The sequence below is a fragment of the Protopterus annectens genome, chromosome 16.part0, assembly GCF_019279795.1.
Source record: "Protopterus annectens isolate FY-2018-M chromosome 16.part0, PAN1.0, whole genome shotgun sequence".
In the NCBI taxonomy this organism is placed as follows: Eukaryota; Metazoa; Chordata; order Ceratodontiformes; family Protopteridae; genus Protopterus; species Protopterus annectens.
The window spans coordinates 626,959,907-626,979,740 of record NC_056750.1 but is presented as its reverse complement, the minus strand read 5'-3'; the positions used below and the strand labels follow the sequence as shown (position 1 = coordinate 626,979,740).

Sequence of the window (19,834 nt, the reverse complement as noted above, 5' to 3'; positions counted from 1 at the left end):
CCTTGAGATTATCCACCTGTAGATCTGTTTACCTCCATTCACAGCAGACAGTTACAGAAGTTCTGTGCCAGGATTCCTTGCAAACAATCCTGGAAAACTGATGCAGTTTCTTTCTCATAGATAAGGAATGTTCTTTTTTGCCCCCCCCCCCCCCCCCACACACACACACCAATTAACAGAGCCTTACTAAAGATAAAGAAAGACTCTCCATATATACGCCCGTTAACTCCTTACTCATTTTTGGGCCAGATAGCAATGGTTCTTCCTTCTCTTGCTTCTGGCCAGGACAGTTACTAAAAACTTTGTCACAGAATGGACCAACTCACACAGGACAAAGGATCTCTCATCAACCCTAATGTTCTGCACCTACACCTGCCTATATACCTGATAGGTTTTTAATCGCATTTAGTCACCATTTTTCAGAGGGTGTGCAACAGGTGCTAAAGGAGGCTAGAAAACCTGTTGCTAGGAAATCGTATTTAACCAAATTGAAGATATCTTTGTTGGTGCTTTTAAAGAGAACAGGACCCAACCCAGGCGGGGTCTCTGGTGGTTGTCCAGTACCTGTGTGAATTGCTTAAATGTGGCTTGTGTTATGCTTTTATTACAGTGCATCTTTCAGTTATTTCTGCTTGTCTGCCATTAGATCTGCCATTTTGTTTCTTTTTCCAAGTCAAGCAGTTCTTGAAAGTGATTTTACATGTTAGATCACATAGGAAACTGCTGGCTCCAACTTGGGATCTTAATTTTGTATTGGGGAAGCTGACTCAATATCTCTTTGAACCTGTGGCTAGCTCTTTCCTGAAGTTTCTTACTTGATAGTTTTACATATTGCTCTGACTTTAGCTAAACAGGTGTCTGAGTTACAAATCCTCATGTCTTCTTAGCCCCTTTTAGGTTTTCACAAAGGTAGCATGACACCGAACACCAGTCCTCCTTTCATGCCTAAGGTTGTCTCTGAATTTACCTCTAAATTTAGTCAATTTATCTCCCTGTATTCTTCCCTGATTTTAAGAACTGTGGAGAGAGAATTCTTCATACCCTGGATCTCTGCAGGCAACTCGGAAACTATCTGAACAAGACAATTTCAGAATGTCATACCAACTCTTTATTTCCTTTGAAAATAAGAAAAAAGGACAAGATTCCAAGCAAACTATTTCCAGATTGCTTTTCCAGGCTATTAATTCCAGGAGCGGCCTTAGGTCAACTGGTGCCCTAGGCAAAAGGGCTTCATGGCACCCCCACCACACCACCTGATGCCCCCATCCTGGTCTACCTACAGCAAATAAATACTGGAAAAGCATCCCTACTAGTCCGATGCCCTAGGCGGCTGCCTAGTTGGCCTATGCCTAAGGCCGGCTATGAGTTCTGCTATTCTCACAATGAGGAAAGCCCCTCTCAGAATGGCAAGGCACACTCCACTTCAGATGTGGCTACTTCTGCACCCTTTTTGGAAAGTTGTGGATTTTAGAGTTATTCTAGAGGCAGCAACTTAGCCTTTTGTGCACATTTTAAAAACTACAAAATTGACTCCTTTTCTAGAACCAGAATAGGATTTACTAGATCTCTTCCCCAGTGTCTTATGGACTTCCGACACTCTTAACTGTCTAAGCTTTGGAAGTTGTCCCAAATAGCTTCATGCTCATGCAACAGTGATCTAGTGATGAACATTGTACAGCTGTGTAAGTAACTTTGCCATAACAGTAGATGTGAAAATAGATCCCTGTTCTTTTTTTTTTTTTTATTTCTACTGTATACCTTTGACAGGGTGGTATCCCTCTCGCTCTTTTGCTGCTTTTTCTGATATGACATGACAGCTCATTAACTAATTAGTGTTCCACTATAGAGTTTTAGGCTATAGCCACCCTCTTTATGATAACAAAGCTCTGAATTTTGGCACCCATATATCATTTTTTATACTAGCATGCTGCCATGCTTGAGTGAAAGTATGGTGCATGAAGAAGGTGCCTAAAACCTTTAGTACACTGGCCAAATGTGTAATATCCTTGGTAGGATGTATCCCACATAACTGTATGCTACTGTAGCAGGTCTCTCCAAATATACTTTCTATATATTTGTAAATATATAAGTATAGCATTTATAAATATTTAATATATTTATAAATGTATAAGGTTACTTACACAATAGTACTCTATCAAGTACCAGAGAATGAATGGTATAGTCCACTTCCCTTACTATAAATATATAAAAAAATGGTTCATTTTGAAATCAATCTGCTGTGTGTGTTTCAGTTACCTATTTGATATCTGTATTAAGTATCAGGGAATGAATGTCACTACATTAATTTTCTCAATCCAACTCACTGCACTACAGACTAAATTTCAGCATTGATGAGTGCTTGTTTTTTTTTTTTTTTCCTTGCTTTTTCTATCCAGGTTCTGTGTTCAAGGGATTCAGAGAAGCTTCTATTCAGTTTCCGCCAACCTACAAGTTTGATGTTGGATGTGATATATATGACAGTGGCAGAAAGCAAAGAATTCCTTCATTTACTGTAAATATTTTCAATTTAACATTTATTTGATCATTTATTTTGTATTTTATATTCAGACATTTATAGAGCTGTGAATTGAAACTGATTACATCCTCATAAAACTTTGCATTGTGCCTAATTACTAATGTTCGTCATGTGAAACAATGCTGTAGGAACCTTAGGTATATACCCTGTTAAAAATATAACAGCTGGCCAGTTTCCAAAGCTTCAGGGCACTTTCCATGTGGCCAAACCATTAGTCAGGTCAAGCTGAGCTGAATAAAAAGGCAGGTTTAGGCACCAAGCCATTCAGAGCTTTCCTGCTGCTGAAGAGAGCTCCTCTCGACACTTCCAAGGATCAACAGTCGGCTAACGCTTGTCCATTGCTGAGCAAATAAGTTCCCTTCAGAGGGGGAAAAACTTCCACTTTACTTTTTCCTGTAAAATAATTTCAAAGCGTGGAAAAAGTGTTTTAAAAACTGTCATATGACTTGATTATTTTTAAATGGGAATGTCTTTACTTTTGTTGTTAAAACTATTTTAAAACTAGTTTTTCTCAGATAGAAGTTGTGATATTTTATTTTGGTGGGCTGGGGTAAATGTTTAATGTGATGTTTTTGTTTTTTTTTTACAGGGGAAAAGTTACTTTTTTAACTATTCATTTATTTTACAGACAAGTATTGCCAGACCTCTATGGGAATCAGGCATCTTTTTCAGCTTAACCTACCAGTTCTTCAGTTCTTGTCCCTTCCAGCCACATAAGGAAAAAAATTACTAAAAAGCCTTTGCCATATCAGCAGGCTGCTGAAGTGCCTCAGTGGCAGATGGGTGACTGTGCTGTGGCCATTTCTGATTCCTTAGACCATTCATCATTTCCTTGATTCCCTCTGGTGTAGTCCCTGCAGCCACTGTAAACCAGTTGTTAGACGTATTCTCTCTGCTGGAGTGCCTCTGGCAGGCAAGAGAGAGCCACTTTTGTCAGTTTTAGAAGAAGAGGCAGGGAATACCATGTTGCCTAGCCAGAATGCTATGCCTATCCATGGAGTTGGGGGTGGGGGCTGGTTAAAGTGGGTCTACTGCTTCAGAAATTCCTGTCAAAGAGAAGCAAAAACTTAAGACATATTTCTTCCCCTCACTTTGATAGGAGTAGTTTGAGGTGTAGCTCAGGATTTAGTTTAGGTTCTTGACCCTTCCTGTTTAGCTTTTTCTAGAAAAAGAAAAAAGATTCTTCACTTTCTGAAGAGGTTCAAGTTTATGAACCATAAAATGATTGTGAAGGGAGAGATTCTGTTGTGTATCCTCTGATTTTTCATTCATATTCTGAAGAGAGAGTGGCTTTAGCCAGTCCTTTTTAAGGATTCTCCTTCTCTGAACCTCTTTTCATAGGTTCATAGATTAGTACTAAGCTAACTGCCCTTTCGAGCTTTTTTAAGCCTAGCCAATTATCCCTTGTGAGACTTAAACCCTGCACCTTGTGCTTGCAAGGCAAACACCTTAACCATTAGGCCACATAATGAATCTGTCATTTCATTGGGAGCATAATGGTATTCCACAGTCTCCAAAAAGTGTTTTTAGTTATCATAACTGGATTTTCTAGAATCTACCCCAATTCCTCCTGTTATTTCAGTACTGGAGGATATTTTTGTCACAACTTGTAACTTGCCTGACAGCCAGACTGCTGCCCCAAAGATAGTGGATAGATTGTATTAAACTCCTCTGTCTTCAAGTTTTTATACTGTCATCCTAGGTCAGACCCAGCAGCTATTGCTTTAGTGAAATCATCTGCTGGTAAACACGTGGTCAATTCAAGTCCCTCTCTTTCTGACAAGGATGAGAAAGCTTTTGATATATTTGGGAAGAAACGTATAATCTGATATTGTTAATCCTCGTTCAGTTCTTACATGTGGGTATCGGTTCCGACCTCGGAACTGAACCGGCCATCTTCCAAGCTTGCACCAGCTCCAAACTCTCAAGCTAAAAACTCTTACCCAAAATTCCCCTCTACCTGTTACCTCAGATTTTGTTTGCCACATCGCCATTCGGTCGTGTCAAGCTACTTCTCTTGAGCTAAGTACAGTATTTTTCTTCATACAAAGTTCCAAGACAGCTTTTTTTCACAAAAAAGTTTAGATAGTTATCTCTTACCTTATCACATTTAACGACTACCCTTTTTTGAATCCTTTTCAACTCCTTTTCCTCTCTTTACCTCGAGGTAATTCTTTTTTTACCATCGTTGGTAAACCCCTTTTCCTTCTTACCTTCGGGTATTTCTTGTACCATTGCTGGTATTTTTCTGGTCTTTCTTTCTTTCCTTCTAACATGACAGATAAAAAAGGTAGCCCAGGGTTTAAAGGATGTTTAGATTGTGGCCATAAATCACCTACTTCAGATGCACATTCCCTGTGTCTCTATTGCTTGGGTGTGCCTCATTTAACAGTTGACCTGCCTTGCGGGATTTGTAAGAATTTCTTTAACAGGACGTTAATTGAGAGGAAAAATAAATTAATATTGAAGGGGCTACTTAAATCTCCTTTTTCAGAGGCTATTTCTGGGTCGGAGGCTTCAACCCTTCCAAGATCCCATAAGAAAAAGAATGATTAACATAAAAAGGCCAAGTCTCTTCCTTCGTCCCCAGCTGGGGACCCCCTGGAACCGAAACCCAAGAAAGCTAAGCTTTCCAGTTCGGATTTGACTTCTTCGGCTCCAGCGCTTTTGGTGCCTAGACCTTCGGCACTGAGGCCATCAGTGCCATCTGCGACCTCTGCACCGACTAGTGTGCCCCATACTGCATCGGTACCAAGGAGCTCCTTGGTTCAGATTCCCTTACCAGTACCGACTGTCCAGTCGATGCAGACTGTTATGACGTCGATGGATGTTTCGATGCCCATTACCTTTTCAGCTCTGACAACTTACTTGGCACCGACTACCCTCTCGGTACCAACCATTCAGTTTTCTTCACCGATGTTTTTGGCTCAGGCCTTAGCACCGACAACCACCTGGGTACCGACCTCATCGTCTGTGCACACCATGCCTTCAGCACTGATGATTTCCTTGGTGCAGACACCAGTAGTTCAGTCCATTACAGCTCTGTTGTTCTCAGTGCAGACCACCTCCCTGGTGGGCACCGAGTTTGCTCTGGCCTTGGATAGACCTGACTCTCCCTCGGCCATGTCCGTGAAATCCACTAGAAGCCTCTCTGAACACAGTGTGTTGCATGTTGTGGATCAAGTGCTTTTGGCCAGAGGTATCCCACCCCCCCCAGTACCTATCCTTCCTCGGGAGGTGATCATCCTTTACCAAAGACCCCTGCTTATTCTCCTCCTTCATTGCCTTTGAAGCCCCTTGATATAGCACAGTCTTTCCCCACTACGGTTCCCTTTATGGACCTCTCTAAGGAGCCGCAGTTGCCTTTGTGGCAGGAAAGTCTTGTCACAGCCCAGGATGTCAGCTGTGGTGTACATACTTTGGCGTTTCCCAGCCATCCAGGGACTCCGAGTCAGCAGGCTGAGCCACTTAGGCAAGGGGTGACCCCTGCCCTGGGCCCCATCTCTCTTCAGGTGGACCGAACTTCCAGCTAATGGAGAAGGCTCTGGCATCAGTTGGCGATCCTGTGCTATCACTCTCCCTGTGGACCACAATGTACACAAGCTGCTCCTAGCAGACACTGGGCGCAAGGGCCTCAGGACATACCCCCACAGGAGACCCCTTTTGTGCTGTCTTTCCCAGGTTCTCCCTCTGAGGAAGATCAAAAAAGCTCATGCAAGAGGAAGCACATGGACTCCATAGAGGAATCCCTTACTGAAGACACAGACTTTGATGATGAGGAAGAGTCTTCTCGATCACCCTCTGAGGTGTCCTTTGGTGATATCCTTGAAGTCCTTAAACAGAGAGGTGACTGGCAACCGTCTAACCCGACCTCTGAAGAGTCTGTGTTTCTGCAGGCCTTTCGTGCCCAGCCCCCTACCTCCTTGGTTACTCCACCTGCCAACGAACTTGTCCGGCTCGTCGTGCAGCATGCGTGGAAGGCTCCTGACACCTTGAGGCCATTCCCCAGAGGCCAGATAAAATTTTGTCCCCTCCTGCTAGTGATCCCCATTGGTCCAAAGGTCTTCCTGTAGATGCTTTGGTGGTTGCGGCCGCAACTAAAAAGTACCTGGCGGAAGAAGAAAGCCAGACTGTCCATCCACCCAACAAAGAGTCCCGGGCTCTGGACAGAATTGGGAAGCGTACTTTTGCATCAGCGACCTTTGCAGTTAGGTCCGTGAACTATATGGCACATTTTACCAGGCTTCAAATAGACTTAATTTCTGAGCTCTCTGAAACTTTGCCTGGAGCTGTGTCTGATGAGGTCCATGACAAAGTGGCCTGTCAGCTAGCCACCATCGAATTGATATCTAACTCCTCTATGCACCTGATATCTCATGCTTCAGATGGAGCAGCTAGAGCAGTGGGTTCAGGCATTGTTCTGAGATCACATGCCTGGATGCACTTGTGTAATTTTGCGGAACCCTTCAAGGCTTCCTTTCTCAAAGCTCCCATCGAAGCCTCGTCGTCGTTCAGACCCAAGGTTAAAAGCACACTGGCCAGATGTGAGCAGGACAGTAAGACCCTTTCTGCTGTGGGTGTCCGTTATTCTTTCCCTCAACAGGCTTTCTCCAGAAACCAGAAGAGTGGGAAGATATGGCACAAAAAGTCTCAAGGTTCTTTCCATGACACACAGGCCAAGTTCTCCCCTAGAGGCAGAGGGGGAAACTCACAGGGAAGATGCCTCTTTCAGGGCAGAGGGGGTCCACGTAACCAGGGTTCCAGGGATTATTTCCCTGGCCATTCCTACCAGCACTCCTGAAGAGTGGCCCAACTGCTTTCCTCTGGAAGTGGTTGGGGGTCATTTCTCTTTGTACCCTTCTGTCTGGCTAACCATTACCACCAATTCTTGGGTACAAAGGATAATAACCAGAGGTCATCATATCCCCTTCGACCTGCTCCCCTAACAAGCTTACCCGACGTTCCACCCAGTCAAAGGGAAGAAACTGCATTAGAGATTTCAAAGCTGCTAAAAAAAAGAGTCATCCAAATAGTCCCTCCAGACCAGATAAGATCCAGATTCTACTCAAGACCAAAGAAAACCAGGGACTGGAGACCAATTTTGGATCTCAGTGTATTGAACAAGTTTGTAAAAGTACAGAAATTCCGTTTGGTCACAATACAGTCTGTCCTTCCACTTTTGGAAAAAGATGATTGGATGTACTTGATAGATCTTCAAGATGCGTACTACCACATAAAAGTGGACAGACCATCAAGAAGATTCCTTCGCTTCCGTGCGGGAGCCAGTCATTCCCAGTTCAGAGTACTGCCCTTTGGACTCTCTACAGCCCCCAGAGTGTTCATAAAGTGCATGGCAGTCATCACAGCTCACTTGCGACTACAAGGATTCCAGGTGTTTACGTACCTAGACGACTGGCTCATCTCCGCCCCCACCAGACATCTATTGGAAGAAGCCCTGGCATACTCTCTCCTCACTGCAGAAAGGCCAGGCATAACCATAAACTAGCAAAAATCCAATCTCACCCCATCTCAGTCCACAGAATTCATAGGGGTCATCTTGAATACAAAGAATTGCAGAGCATCCATTCCAAAGCACAGAATTCTAAGGATAAAGCAGCAACTGATTCCAATCCTTTCAAGGGAGAAATCCACAGCTCATTCTGTTCTCCAGTTATTGGGTTCCATGGCAGCCTCCATTACGATTGTCCAACTGGCCAGGTTTCACAGGCTTCTACAGTGGCTACTGCTCACTCAATGGTATCCTTTTCAGTACCCTCTTTCAGCCATGATTCGGGTAACTCACAGGTGCAAACAAGATTTAAATTGGTGGATGGAGCACAATCCGTCACATTGGTCTGTCCCCTTCTCCCCCCAACAGCCCAAGGCTACAGTGACGACAAACGCCTCCCTGATGGGGTGGGGGGGGGCTATTTCAGGGACAGACAGTCCAAGGTACTTGGTCCGAAATGGAGGCCCATCTGCATATAAATATTGTAGAGCTGAGGGCGGTGCTTCTGGCGTTGCAAGCATTCCATCCCTTGCTGCCGTCTGGCACTATTACGATGCAATCAGACAACATGGCTGTGGTCTGGTACATCATCAAACAAGATGGAACCAAATCTTACCCACTCTGTCGAGAGGCTATGAGGATATGGCAATGGGTGATGGCTACCAACTGCTTTCTTCTAGCAATGCACATTCCCAGGAGTTCCAGCGTGATAGCAGACAGAGTCAGCAGGTGTATTCTACAACCTCACGAGTGGTCCCTGAATCCCTTGATAACAGCGGAGATTTTCAACCATTGGGGTCTTCCTTGCTGCGACCTCTTTGCATCCCCGACCCAACTACAAATGCAGCAACTATTTTGCCTTGATTCCCCCTCCGGGACAGTCACCCAGGGATGCTCTAGTCCACGATTCGCCCTCGGGTCTGCTTTATGCATTTCCACCTCTTCCCCTCATTCCCCAGTTTCTGAAGAAAGCCCGCCAGTTGAAGAGCAAAGTAATCCTCATAGCACCATATTGGCCTCATCAGATTTGGTTTTCCTTCCTTTGGCCTCACCTGCTAGATCAACCGTGGATTTTCCATCCAATGCTGGGGTTGATCTCCCATCTGCAGAATGTGATTCAGCCCAACTTGAACAGCCTGAAGCTCACAGCTTGGCTCCTCCAATTCCTTTGATTGCCAGGCAGAATGATCTTTCTTTGCCAGTACGTGACATTCTTATTGCACCTCATAAGTCTTCCACCAGAATTACATATCTCAGCAAGTGGAAAAGATTTACTTTTTGGCTGAAAGAAAAACAAGTAGATCCTTTTTCAGCACCAGTGTTGATAAAACTGAAATATCGGTCTACCCTATTTCAGTCTGGTCTGTCTGCCTCTACCATTAGAGTTAATTTGGCTGCAATATCTAATTTTCATGATGGTGTCCTAGACTCTTCTCTTATGTTACACAGATTATGCAAGACTTTCATAAAAGGCGTGAATCATCTAAAACCCCCTTTTAGAGAACCTACTCAACCATGGGACCTGTCATTAGTCCTATAAGCTTTGACAATGCCACCTTTCGAACCAGCTTCTTCTTGCGACCTCAATTATTTGTCATGGAAAACCTTGCTTTTGGTCGCCATTCCTTCTGCCAGACGTATCTCTGAGCTTCAAGCCTTATGCATCAAGAGACCATATTTGATTTTTCATAGAGATAAGAGTGTCATTGAGAACTAATCCTTCCTTTCTGCCAAAAGTGATCTCTGAAATGTCCATTAGTCAAACCATTAAATTGCCAGTTTTCTTTCCCAATCATTCAAACAGAGGATAGTATTGCCTACATACCCTAGATATCCACAGGCAAATCCGTTTTTACTTAAACAGGACTAGGTCCTTTCATAAGTCTGACCAGTTATTTTGGCCTATTCTGAACCCAGATTAGGATCTGCTGTTGCTAAGGTCACATTAGGTAGATGGTTGAAGGACTGTGTGACTTTCATTTATACACAACGTAATATCCCCAGTCATTGAAACAGAGGAGAGTATTGCCTACATGCCCTGGATATTCACAGGCAAATTAGCTTCTACTTGAACAGGACTAAGGCTTCTCGCAAATCAGACCAGTTAATTTTGGCCTATTCTGGACCTAGATTAGGATGTGCTGTTGCTAAAGTCACATTGGCTAAATGGTTAAGACTGCGTAACCTTTATAGAAAATGTAATATTCCATTACCTACTACCATAAAGGCTCATTCTACAAGGTCAGTGGCAAATTCTGCTGCCTTCCATGCCAGAGCCTCTTTACATCACATTTGTGCTGCTGCCTTCCATGCCAGAGCCTCTTTACGTCACATTTGTGCAGCTGCAACTTGAGCTACTCCTCATACCTTCATCAGTCATTACAAATTGGATTTGGCCTCCAGAGGAAGAGCAGGTTTTGGTTCTATGGTGCTCCGGAATGTCCTTCCATGAGAGCCTCCCAGGAATAAAGGTAGCTGGGGACTCGTCCCACATGTAAGGACTGAATGAGGATTAACAATATTGGATAAAGAAGTTATGTCTTACCATAATGTTCCATCTGTATTGTTGATCCTTGTTCAGTTATTACGACCCTCCCTCCTTCCCCTTCCTGTGGCTTCTAGTGGATCTCACCATCCGGTTCTGTTAGGTCATTTGACCAGAGGTAGTCTCTACCTTCTTTTGACTTGCAAACTCAATCTGAGGTAACAGGGAGAGGGGAATTCTGGGTAAGAGTTTTTAGCTCGAGAGTTTGTAGTTGGCGCGAGCTTGGAAGATGGCCTGCTCGGTTCCGAGGTCAGAACCGATACCCGCATGTAATGACTGAACGAGGATCAACAATACAGATGGAACATTATGGTAATACATAACTTATTTTTCTTTCTGTAACACTTGTTTTTGATATTCTCAGCTGTCAGGCTTTTATATTAAAGTTTATATTTGCATCTTTTAAGAATATGAGGAATATTCTGGCATCTGTTTCCTCTTCTGAGAAGACTGCTTTATTACTTGGTTGCTTCTGTGTCTTAAGTGGCTACTCACTGTTTGAAATGTGCTTATAATTTTGCTAATGCCACATCCAGTGTTGCCTCCACTGGAGCTATTGTAATGAGGTTATTTTCCAGAAGATGTCAAAATTTTTAATTTTCCTTGGAGAATTTGATTTTGGACCATCTACTGCAGAGGTTTTTAGAGTGTTGAGAAAGGTAAGCTGATTCAGGTAATGTCGGATTTTTCAGCCTTCCTTCTCCAAGCTTGCCAAGGGATGTAACACTACCTGTACAGTCTTGTTTAAAAACAAACAAATTCAGCAAAAAGCTGGTTAGCAAACATTTAAGAAGCAATGGCAAGGAGGTTCCAAAAAGAAAGGAGGACCCCAAGAACAAAGGACAGTTTATGAATGACTATCTTCAAGACTCCTAATCCCCCTTCCTACCCTGGCAAACTCTTAATCTTTCCAGAAAGTCTAAACCTCCATTTCTGTCTTTGCAAAGAGATAGTTTCAGACAGATTGAATATGAATATAATCAATCAAGGTTACATTTGTCAGTGGCAGTCTCTCTCCCCTTTTTGAGAGACCCCCATCTGCCAAACTAAACACTTCTTTTCCTTCCTGTCATTCAACATCTGCATCTGCTGTATCACGAGGTGATAGAAGCTGTTCCTCCTCCTCAGTTAGGATAAGGGTTTTATTCAAGAATGTTTTTGGTACCAAAGAAGGAAAGATTCTTCGCCACAAGTTCTGCATCTTTCCTTTCTGAACCTACTTGTGATAGTGACCTTAGATATAAAAGATGCATATCATTGCATTCCTATAGATTCAGATTTCAGACATTTCTTAAGGTTTTCTGTGTCTAGATCACATTATCAGTTCCTGCATTGCCATTTGGTCTATCTACTGGGTCATGGGTATTTACAAAGTGTCCAGCTTAAGTGATACCCTATTGCAGACTGCAAGATATTCACTTATTTAGACTTTCTTATCTTAGCAGAGTCTTTTTAAGGTGCCAGGAATTTCTCGCCAGGTGAGGGATCCCCTACACAGACTGAGGTTCCAGGAGAACATACAAAAAATCTCATCTGACTCTTTTCCCCGAGGTATCACCTGAACTTCTCAATTCAAAGAACTTTTCATCCACAGGAAAAAAGTAGATCTGTATCTGAATAGATTCCCGAGTTTTTCCACTTGGACTACTGTTTTAGCAAGGAATTTCTGAGGATTCTGGGTGTCATGGCATCTATGATTCTCATGATGCTTCTTTCAAATCTCCACATGATAAAAATTCAACAGTACTTGAAATCTGTATGGTCGTAACATCAACATTCTCTGCCATTCAAGATTCCAGTTTTGAGGTTTGTGAATTGTTTTTTTCTGGTGGAGACACCAAATTTGTCAGAATCCAGATCTCCCATTCTCTGTCCCTGCTCCAGCACAATCAGTCACAATAGCTTCTTCAGACTTTGCTTAGGGTGCAGTGTCAGTAAAGATAAAATTGCAGGATCTTTGGACCTGAAAAGACAAATAAAACACACAGAAATATAAATGAAAAGTTTCCCCTTTTAAATGCTCCCAGCTTTCTCAATCATCTGTGGTCCAAGGGACCTCTACAAGTGTTTACAGACAACACCACAGTGATGTGGTACATAAGCAAACAGGAGGGAACCAGATCTTGTCCTATGTACAAACTAGCCACGGTAGCCTGAGGTGTTGCTTTACAGGCATCTTGCATACCACCTGAGCAAAACCGTGTGGCAGACAAGCTGAGCAAGAACAGGATAGACCATCATGATTGGAAATTGAATGAGGGGGTGGGGATTCTTCTAAGAATTGATCCTGCTGTGGGGAAATTCTGAAAATCTGATGTCAATTTTCATTCTGTCCTCAACCTGTAGGTTCAGATCTGATTCATGGATTCTACTCAGCCGTTGCAATAGCCTGTGGCAACCAAAAAAGCTCTCCAGCTCCTCTCTTACCCATAATGTATCATTCCAAGTTACCTCCAATCTCTTTTGCCGCTTTGTGAAAGATGTGCTTTTCCATTAGCTCTTGCGCAGATGTGTATTTTTCAATATTGTATTTTCCTTTTCTAACGTTCCTTCAAATAATTTGCTTTAACTCGTTTTTCTTCCCTTACCTTAGCGACTAGTTTGTTAACTTTACAATTTACTCTTTTTCTCTCCCTTTTCCCTTTCTTCTCTGTTGAAAATACCTTGTGGTACTATTGCTAGTATCCTCTTTTGTAGACTTTTCAGTGTAAATCTTCTTTACCATTGTTGGTATTCTTCTCTAGGTCCTGTTCTTGTAAAAAAAAAAAAAAAAAAAAAAGTAGAAAATAGAATTTTTTTGTCTCTTGACTTCTTGTGTTTTTTCATTTATAATGGCTGATAAAGATAAGCCAGCTGGCTTTAAGAAATGTGAAAAATACGGTCACAAGATCCCGTTTAGTGACTCACATATTCTGTGTGTTTATTGCCTTGGCTCCCTTCATCTGCAGGAGGACTGTGCTATATTTGTATCACAGAGCATTGGTTGAATGCAAGAATAAACTTTTATTTTGAAAGGTCTTTTGCCTTCCTCGTTTGGCAAGGCAATTTCTGGAGCTTCACCAAAACAAATGTCTAAAAACAAATCTGGGCACTTGGGACCTGCTTCTTCCTTGTCTTCAGATGTTTTGGACAATGGAAGAAAAAGACCTGCCTTGGTGCTGACCTCTCCATCAGATCCGACTACAAAAAAGGGCCAAGACATCAGATCCGAAAGCAAAAACATTTAGACCTTTGGATCCATCTCAACCCAGGAAGACGGACTCTTCAGATCAGATTCTAATGGATCCTGTGCAAAGTACTGCTAAGACCCATCAATATCTTCCTATGACTCAGTATTCACCCTTTCTTGACTCAGTCCCTTCCAGGGTTCGATCTCTTTTCCTGGAGAGACCAAAATCTCCATCCCCATATCAACTCACTCTTCCAGGAGTCTCACTGAAGAAGACGTGGGGAGACTAGTGAATAAGATTCTGTGGATACAGGGTATGTCAGTGGTTCTTTCGACTCCTACCCCTTTGGGTCAGGAGATATGTGCATCAGTTACTCTTCCACATCTTCCTGCTCTGACCTCTTTTGACGTATCAGAGCCATTGGATCCAAACCACTTGGTGTCATCTGTATTGGATCAGAGGCTCTCCTTTTCCTTGGATTACATGTTTTCTCTGAGTTCTACGGTCCAGTAGGAGCCAGGACCTGTCAGAGCCATAGCAGCCTTGTCAGCTCTGAGGTGACAGATTCAGCCCCAATGTTTTCGGAGCCATCTCTATGCCTTGGAACTTCGGCTCAGACCAACTCAGCTCTGGCTTCAACCTTAGGAAAATTGTCTTCTGAGCATGAGGGAACTATGAACCAGAGGCATGCCCACTCAGATCTGGAGTCTTTTCTTTCTCCGGAACAGTCATCCTTCGAAGTTGTGGAAAGAGCCACGTCTACCTCAGCAGCTCAGACAGCACCTACCCTCTCAGATCCACAGCCCTCACCTTTGACAACTCTGTGCATGACTTCTCACTCAGATCTTCCACTGGGACAGCAGGCACCAATACTTCAGACTTTCCAACAAAGTTCCCACCACCTCTTCTGATACCTCCTCAGAACACCCCATGAAGGCGGTCCCTAATAAGAGAACGTGTAATAGGAGATACCTGGACTACACTGAAGAATCCATCACCAAGGATGCAGACTTTGATGAGGGGACATCTTAGAAATTGTAAAACAGAGAAGTGACTGGAAGTCCAGTAGTCCTTCATCTGAGGAGTCTGCGTACCTGAAGGTGTTTGGTGCCAGTCCATCTACCTCCTGGGTGACTCCGCCTGCCGATAAGCTCATTGAGCTGATCCCTTGGAATTCCCATGGAATGCCCCAGACACCATTAAATCTGTTCCCTGGAGAGCAGATAAAATTATTACAGCCCCAGAGGACAAGACAAACAATTGTGGACTAAGGGTGTACTGGTAGATGCAATGGTCAGGGTGGCAGCCACCAAGAAAGAACTAGCTGACGCAAGTTCTTCTGTCCATCCTCCTAATAAGGAGTCCAGGATGATGGACAGATTTGGGAAGCATGTTCATTCTTCAGTGACCTTTGATCTAAGGTCCCCGAATTATCCTTCACATTTTATGAGGTTACAAAGGGATTTGATAAATGAGATTTTAAATATCCTTTCAGGAGCCATGGCTAAAGAAATAAAATCCTCAGTTGCTTCTCAGCTGGCCATCCCACAGTCTATATCTAACTCTTCCATGAGGCTCATTTTGCATGTAGCCGAAGGAATAAGTAGAGCAGTGAGTGCAGGCATATCTATAAGGAGACGTGCCTGTATGCGCTTATGTGACCTCATGGAGCCTTTCAAGTCTTTGTTCATCAATGCTTCCTTTGACAGCACTTACTTGTTCGGCCCCAAAAGTCAAAGATACCTTGTCCAGGTATGAGAAAGATGGAAAGACCCTATCTGCCGTGGGCATATGTTTTTCCACTCCTCAGTGGCCTTACTCCAGGAATCCAGGAACCTTGGATCCTGGGAACTATCATCCCATCAGTCTGACAAGCCTGATCTGCAAAGCCATGGAACGCATTATCATGGAACTTATAAACAAAGACATTGGCAACCTTCAGACACTGGACCCCACCCAGCTTGGTTTCGTGAAGGGCCGATCTTGTCTCCAGAACCTGATTGACTTCTTCAAATCAGTCTTCAGAGCCGTGGTCGAGGGTAAGGCAGTCCACACAGCCTATCTGGACCTCGCCAAGGCCTTCGACACCATCCCCCACTCTGGAATCATAGATAAACTTACTAAGCTGGGCATTAAACCCTACATCACTCAATGGGTTGCCAACTGGCTTACTGACAAAACCCACACTGTAAAAGTAGCCGACTCCAAATCCAGCTCCAGACAAGTGGAGTACCTCAGGGTTCAGTCCTGGGACTGCTCTTGTTTGGCATCTACTTCTTTGAAGTACAGGCCAACAGTAAGTGAGTCTGGCTAACAAAGTTCACAGATGACTGCAAAATGGGAGCCATTACTGAATCCCCAAATGATGTGGATATTCTACAAAAGAGCCTTACAGAAACAGATGCTTGCTGCCAGAGCCATGGGCTCAAGCTCACTGCAAAGAAATGTATAGTTATCCCCTTTGGGAAAAAACATGTTCCTTTGAATTACCACATAAGTAGCAGTAGACTAAACACCGAAACTATGATAAGAGACTTGGGGACACAGGTGGACAGTGGTCTCAGCTTTGATAACCACATCACCACAACAGTCAGGAAATCCTTCCATATGACGCACCTCATCACTAAGGGCTTTTCATCCAGAAGAAAGGAGGTCATTGTCCCACTGTACTCATCCCTCATTAGACCCATTATAGAGTACAACTCCCCATTTTTATTATGTACCTCACAAGACATCCGCAACAGCTGGAAAGGCCACAGAAATACCTCACTAAAAGAATGACAAGCCTAAAGCAGATGGCCTATGCTGACCATCTAAAAAAAACTCCAGCTATACTCTGTGGCATATTGCCTACTCAGAGGCAATCTCTGCTTAACATACAAGACCATGTCAAACCCAGAGCTGTTGGACATGCTACACTTAAAGAAATCCCAATCCCTCAGAGCCACACGCTCCAGGGATCTAAACCTGGTCATCACAATGAACAAAACATGCTGGAGGTATAGGTTCCTGACCCAGAGACTCCCCATACTCTGGAATAGACTGCCCATACATGTCAAGCAGAGCATCTCTTTGGCCCTCTTCAAAAGGAACCTTGGCAATTGGATGGGAGATAGGAAATTCACCCCGGGGGGATCACGTCAATCACCCTGCTAGGCAGAGTACCTGGGAAGTAAATATTCTGGGAAAAATAGCCAGGGAATTGTTATGGCTAGGCTTGTATAGGCCATAGGGCCGACAACCTAGTACCAACCTATGAATCAGAGAAATAGTGGAAAGATGTGGTTCAAGAAATCACAAGGGTCTTTCCAAAACAAAAAAAAATCCCTGATATTCCACCCAGTCAGAGGGATCCGGCAGCCATTCAAGTTTAAAGGCTGCTGAAAGAGTCATCCAAGAGGTCTCCCCAGACCAGAGAGAATCCGAAACTTACTCAAGGTTCTTTTTAGTACCAAAAGGACAGGGTACTGAAGACTGATTTTGGATCTCAGCAAATTAAGCATATCAGTTTGACACAGCAGCTTCCAGATGGTCATGGTTCAGTCCATTCTCCTGTTCTTGGAAAAGGAAAACTGGATGCGCTCTATAGACCTTCAGGCTGCATACTACCACATAAAGATGGACAGACAATCCAGAAGACACCTACGCTTCCATATGGGAGAAGTCATTATCAGTTAAGGGTTCTGCCCTTTGGTCTCACTACAGCCCCCCCCCCCCCCCGCGTATTCACCAAGTGTATGGCAGTAGTAGCATCTCACTTGAGACTGTAAGGATTCTGGGTGTTTCCATATTTGGACAGTTGGCTCATATCCACCCTGACCAGGCAGCAACTACTAAAAGCAAGAGACAATGTTATTCAAATGTTTTCCAATCTGGGAATAACTATAAAGTACGAGAAATCATTTGTAGAACCCACTCAATGTTTAGAATTCATAGGGGAAAATCTAAACACAAGCAAAATAATAGTTTCTCTTCCATGTATGAGAGTAAAAACTATCAGATCACAAGTCAGTAAGATAATCGGCAATACAAAAGTCTCTGCAGATTTGGTTCTTCAGGTTCTAGAGTCTGTTGCGATGGTAGTAATATTTGTTCCACTGGCGAGGTTTCACATGAGAATTTTGCAGTGGCTTCTTGCAGCACAGTGGGCCATTTTGCACCAACCAATGTCAGCCCAGATAAGAATTACCAGCCTTTGCAAGAGAGACTGTGGATTGTCTAATCAGATTCAATAAGGCCATCTGTTTACCCCCCCAAAGCCATTGGCTACAGTGACCATGGACACTTCCAGCTGAGGTGGGGGGGGGTGGCATTTTCTGAGGAATACAAACCAAGGCACTTGGACCCAGTAAAGGCCAACTTGCATATCAATGCGCTAGAGATGAGAGCAGTGCTACTAGCATGGCAGGCCTTCTAGGATGCTCTCCTCTTGGGGACAATTGCAATTCAGATAGACAACATGTCTGTAGTCTGGTACATCAACATACAAAGAGGAACCAAATCATATCCCTTGTGTTGAGAAACACTCAGTGTGTGGCAATGGGTGATCTCATCCAACCATTTTCTCACTGTAATGCACATCCTGGGGAAGTCCAGTATAATAGCAGATAAATTGAGCAGATGCATCCTTAAGCCTTATGAGTGGTCCCTCAGTCAGATTGTGACGGAAAGGATATTCCAGAAATGAGGTCAGCCATGCTGCAATCATTTTGCGTCTTCTTTAAACAACAAGTGCAGCAGCTATTTTACCCTGATCCCCCCATGAGGGGAATCCCCAAGGAATGCTGTTCTTCACAATTGGCCCCCCGGTCTCCTTTATGCCTTTCCTCCGACTCTGTTAATCCCCAAATGTCTACAGAAAGTGAGCAGGTTGAAGAGCAAAGCAATCCTCATTGCACCGTACTGGCTTGGACAGATTTGGTTTCCCTTCCTTTGGCCTCCTTTACAGACACAAACATAGATTCTGGATCCAACTCCGAACTTCCTATCTTCCATCCATCACATACTCTTGTCTTCTCATAAGGCATTTACATGTAAACTGTACTCCAGTAAATGGAAGAGATTTGTTTACTGGGCACAGCAAAATGACCCAAACCCATTATCAGCTCCGATTCATATGATCCTTGAATTTTTAGCCCGGTTGTTTAATGAAGGAAAAGCTTCTTCAGCAATAAAGGTACAACTAACTGCAATTTCCAGTTTCCATATTTGGATGTCAAGGGTTTTCAGTTGCTTCACACAAACTCTGTAAATCTTTTCTAAAGAGAACTGTCTTACATAAACAACCTTATAAAGACCCTTCTCCTTGGGATCTGAATTTGGTGCTGCAAGAAGTTATACACCCTCCCTTTGAACCAGCAGCTACATGTGATCTCAAGTTCCTTTCTTGGAAAGCTGTAGATGTTCTTTGTGTTTCACTGTTACAGTCATCACATTTGGGTTATCCCTGTCAGGGTAGCCCTCGGATGAATACCAGGGACTTAGTATTTCTGCATCGGTTGCTGTTGCTTGAGGAGTGACATCAGGTCATCAGTAGTGTAAAGTAAGGCAGCTGACGCCATTACATCAGTCTTTCTTGACGTGGACCCCGAAGCAAAAGCAGTTCAGACGAGTGCCAGTTGGCTGCTACCTGAGTTTTCATCTACCGAATTGAAGTTTTGAAATCTTCTAAAGCTAAGTAACCCGTTGGGGATCCTTTTTTCTTGCACTAACTGATGTCAGAAAAAGTTAATAATTGTCGTGCCTGTGGAAAGCAAATACCACACCGAGACTTCCACTCCTACTGCATCACTTGTTTAGGCCCAGACCACGATGTCCCCCGTCGTCACTTCTGTGCTTTGTTCAGTGCCAGAACTGTCCATCGTTGGTCCCTTATTGTAGCCAGATATTTTCGTTTACAGTCCTCAAATTCCGATATGACTTCAGTAAGCCATCCGACAGCAGATCTTGCAAAAAAAGTAAAGATAATGACAGAGACAGACCACACAGGTCCAAACTTATCAAGGACGATTCTGTTAAGCTAGTCATCAGTTCTCCGGTACTCAGTGAAGTGCTTTTGCAGTCCCTGCTGCCTG

At 43.5% G+C, this 19,834-nt stretch overlaps 1 protein-coding gene across 2 annotated transcripts in view; it reads left to right on the top strand.

Annotated features, from left to right (window-relative positions):
- The window catches only part of INPP5E (inositol polyphosphate-5-phosphatase E), a 1,512,334-nt gene that overhangs the window by 1,164,490 nt on the left and 328,010 nt on the right, over nucleotides 1–19,834 (top strand). For both annotated transcript variants that reach the window (XM_044058519.1, XM_044058518.1), the window contains one exon: nucleotides 2,397–2,512. In XM_044058519.1, coding sequence (XP_043914454.1) covers nucleotides 2,397–2,512 — 116 coding nt within the window. The remainder of the gene's footprint in view (nucleotides 1–2,396; nucleotides 2,513–19,834) is intronic.